This window comes from Octopus bimaculoides, chromosome 22 (assembly GCF_001194135.2).
Source record: "Octopus bimaculoides isolate UCB-OBI-ISO-001 chromosome 22, ASM119413v2, whole genome shotgun sequence".
Lineage (NCBI taxonomy): Eukaryota > Metazoa > Mollusca > Cephalopoda > Octopoda > Octopodidae > Octopus > Octopus bimaculoides.
The window spans coordinates 9,333,269-9,337,162 of NC_069002.1; the positions used below are offsets into that span (position 1 = coordinate 9,333,269).

General features: G+C 39.0%; 1 protein-coding gene across 1 annotated transcript in view; it reads right to left on the reverse strand.

Moving 5' to 3' along the window:
- The window catches only part of LOC106874146 (heparanase), a 12,298-nt gene that overhangs the window by 4,839 nt on the left and 3,565 nt on the right, over positions 1-3,894 (reverse strand). The window contains exons 2-6 of the mRNA XM_014921764.2: positions 3,559-3,746; positions 2,157-2,336; positions 1,778-1,958; positions 1,223-1,270; positions 486-686 (exon numbers count right to left, since the gene is read on the reverse strand). Coding sequence (XP_014777250.1) covers positions 486-686; positions 1,223-1,270; positions 1,778-1,958; positions 2,157-2,336; positions 3,559-3,746 — 798 coding nt within the window. The remainder of the gene's footprint in view (positions 1-485; positions 687-1,222; positions 1,271-1,777; positions 1,959-2,156; positions 2,337-3,558; positions 3,747-3,894) is intronic.

Genomic DNA, 3,894 nt, shown 5'->3' on the forward strand with positions numbered 1-3,894 from the left:
AATATATATACTTCACAACCACATGGTTCTGGGTTCAATCCCACAATATGGCATCTTGGGTAGATGTTATCCATTAAGGCCTCAGGTTGATATATGCTTATTAGAAAGAAAAAAGGAAAAAGCTAACTAGGCATGGCTGTGTGGTTAAGATATATATACTTCACAACCACATGGTTCTGGGTTCAATCCCACAATATGGCATCTTGGGTAGATGTTATCCATTAAGGCCTCAGGTTGATATATGCTTTTTGAGTAGAATTTGGTAGCTAGAAACTAAGCAGAAGCCCATTATGTACATGTGTGTGAGTGTGTGTGTGTGTGTGTATGTGTGTGTGTATACACACACAAACATGTAAGCTTACATAGAAGATACGCAAATATGGCAAATTTGTTTTCCTATAGACTGGAAAAATAACAAACAGCCTTGACCCTTTCCGTACCAATCTGCTTAAGAAAAAATGAAAAATAAACAAGGAAATTCTTACAAGAATCCAGCAATATAAGAGTCAGACAATCCAGGAGCACCACCACCATAAGCAGAACTGGTCTCACCAAGCCAAAGATCCTTGTCCCTGGAATATGTATGCAGCATTCTAAAGGCAGTGTCCAATTGATCACCAAACTTCTCCATCACCCATGGGTTGAGAAATTGGTCAGCATTGGTATCGTGTCCATTTAGGTAATACCTTGAAAATGGAATAATATATTTTGTTGGTTAAGTAATTAAACAGCCGTATATATATAAATGTAATTGATGTCATAAGAATTTATAAACTCTCGAGAGAATGTAAAATAATTCTTTTTGGAAGAACGGATCTCACAGAAGATGAAGCTATATATATAATGGCATTTTAAAAAATAACGTCGACCACTAACGTGGACAGTTAATGCGCTAGAAATAGATCACATCTTGTGTCTATTAAGACCTAAATTGTTCTCAACATGAAATATAGCAGCATACCAAAAACGTGAGCGGGCAAGACATTTAAAATCACCTAAAAAAGCATTATTAAACAGGAATGGCATGTATATATTAGGTTGAAGAACCCTTTTGGATAAATAAAGTCAATACTGACCAATCAAAAAATCAACAAAAAACAAAAGAGGGACAGGTCATGTTTTCATGGTCATGTGATGGACAACTTGAGGTAACAACCTGACCACTGCATGAAGTGCTACCAGTTGGTCATTTAAATGTTTTAGAAAAGACATGGTCACTTACTGGTGGACAGTTACAACATCTACTGTGTCTCTGGAGTGTTCTAGGAATCTGGAAAAATTAAAAAAATATGCTTATTTAAATACATACATGGATACATATATATAAATATTCATCTATCAATCTATCTATGCATGTGTGTGTACACGCACACATATATATGTATACGAACATGTACATATATATATATATATATATATATATACACACATATATATGCTACTGTATCTTCGAAACGCCTAGTTTAGAATAGAGGCAGCTGATGAAGAATTAATCCAAGTGGCTATTTGTTTTTCTATGTGTTCGTTCCGTTGTCTGTATTTCATTGTTCTAACGTCCTGTACCCTGATATGCATCTATATACACATGTAGATGTAAGTATGTACATATATGTGTGTATACATGTTTATATATCCGTTGTATTATTATATACACACACACACACGTGATTATGAGCCTACTACTAATCTATACACCCTCATCTTCCCCTATCATACATCTTAAATTTTTTTTCTAAATCCTCACAGAAGCCCCTAAAACAAATAATTGATCTCTTACTTGATAAAGAAATTTTCCTTGTAGGCTTTCCTCAAACACCCATCAGTAACATCAGGTCCAACAATAAGGGACTTCTTATATAATGGGAAAGAGTTCTTCAGCACTTTGAGTTTGGCAAAATCCTTACTTAAAACAACAGGATCAATGGCATAGCCGAGAAGGTGCCGGTAGTGATCTGGTTCTGAGAAAAGAAAAGAAAAAATTCTTTTAGTTGCACATTAATTTCACGAGTAGGCCATTCCATTAGAGGCCTCTTGTCGTCGTAACTGATGGAGTACCAGGTAAAGTTTGCCGGATCCAAGCTAACCTGGGGTTAAACGACAACAGAGAAAATGTAGAACACAATTTACATGATTTAAAGGCAGTGGTTATTACTTACCATTTCCAAGTTCCAGTCCTGCAAGAGGGAACCCTTTCTCCTGAGATAGCTTCAGAAGTTCTGACGCATTGATGTTAGGGTCCCAAGATTTGTTAGTTCTCTGTAGTAAGTTCAGATCAAATATTAACTCCCATCCAGGGACTGAATGTACAAAGTTGTTTAAGTAGGTCCAGTCGAATGCTGCAAGAAATATTCAAACAAAATAAATAGAACAGGAAAAAAAAAAAAATGGAGTCACATTTATAGCTTTCATCTTTCACTTGTGTCGGTCATTAGACTGTGACCAGGCTGGGGCATTGCCCAGAAGAATTTTAAGTCAAACAAAGCCCCATCCCCATCCGAACGTGGTCAATGCCAGATGCCAGTTGGACGATTTGACTGAGGTCTGGAAAGCCAGTGGCTGCACCAGGCTCCAATCTGATCTGACAATATTTCTACAGCAGGATGCATTTCTTAACGCCAACCACTCTGAGAGAGTGGAGTGGGTGCTTTTTATGTGCCACCAGCACAGGAGTCAGTCAGGTGGGTCTGGCATTGATCCCATTCGGATAGTGCTTTTTACATGCCACCGACACGGGGAACCAGTCAGGGTGCACTGGCATCAGCCACGTTCGGATAGTGTTTTTCATGTGTCACCGGAACAGGAGCCAGGGACATTGGCCACAGCTCTGATTTTGGTTTTACTTGACTCAACAGGTCTTCTGAAGCATATCATATCGCCCGACATATCAAGGGTACTTTTAAACGGGCTGGACGCGCAACACTGGCATCAGCCATGGCTGTGATCTCACTTTACTTGCCAGGTTTTCTCAATCACAGCATATCTCTGAAGGTCTCGGTCTCCTGTCATTGCCTCTGTTCAGTGGGACTGAACCTGGAACCATGTGGTTGGGAAGCAAGCTTCTTATCAGACAGCTACACTTGCACCTGTGCATGTGTGTGCTTGAATGCGAGTGTGTGTGCATGTGTGTGTGTGTATGCATGTGTGTTACTGCTACCTTGTTTTAGTCACTGAATGATATTTGTAAGCAAGTGTCGTCGTCATACAAGCAGCCTTCTTCATTTCCAGTCTTCTGCGGAAACATGTGCAGTCATGGCAAAATATTGGTTTCAAATTTAGGCACAAGGCCAGCAATTTCGAGGGGAGGGGGCTAAGTCAGTTACATCAACCCCAGTGCCACAACTGGTACTTATTTTATCGACCCTAAAAGAATGAAAGCACATCCATGGCAAAATATTACCTTATTTGGACAGTGATAGGAAGGACATCTGGCTACAGAAAAAGCTGCCTCTACAAAATTCTATCCAACCCATGAGAGCATAGAAAAGTGGACATTAGAATGAGGATGATGATGGCATTTTGAGGGCAAAAGGTGCGAGTAAATAGATAAAATAAACAAACCTGTCATGGTAAAGGGATCCATTTTGCCGCCATCCAAACCACCGTTTTCTGTACTGTTGTTGTTGGCAAAATCAAGGTTTTCTGTCACACCTAGAGTTTCTCTGAAGATAAGGAAATCAGCAGAAGTGCCGCCAACTCTTAGATATGTAGGCGAAAGCCCTTTGGCGAGAGTAAGCAATTTCTTCGAGCTGAAAAGAAGATGGAAAGAGAAAATAGCCTTTTAGGAATGTGTATGTATATATGCGTAAATATATGTGTATGTATGTGTATATGTATGTGTGTGTGAGTGTTTGTGTGTATATATATATATATATATATATATTGTTGTTGTTGTTG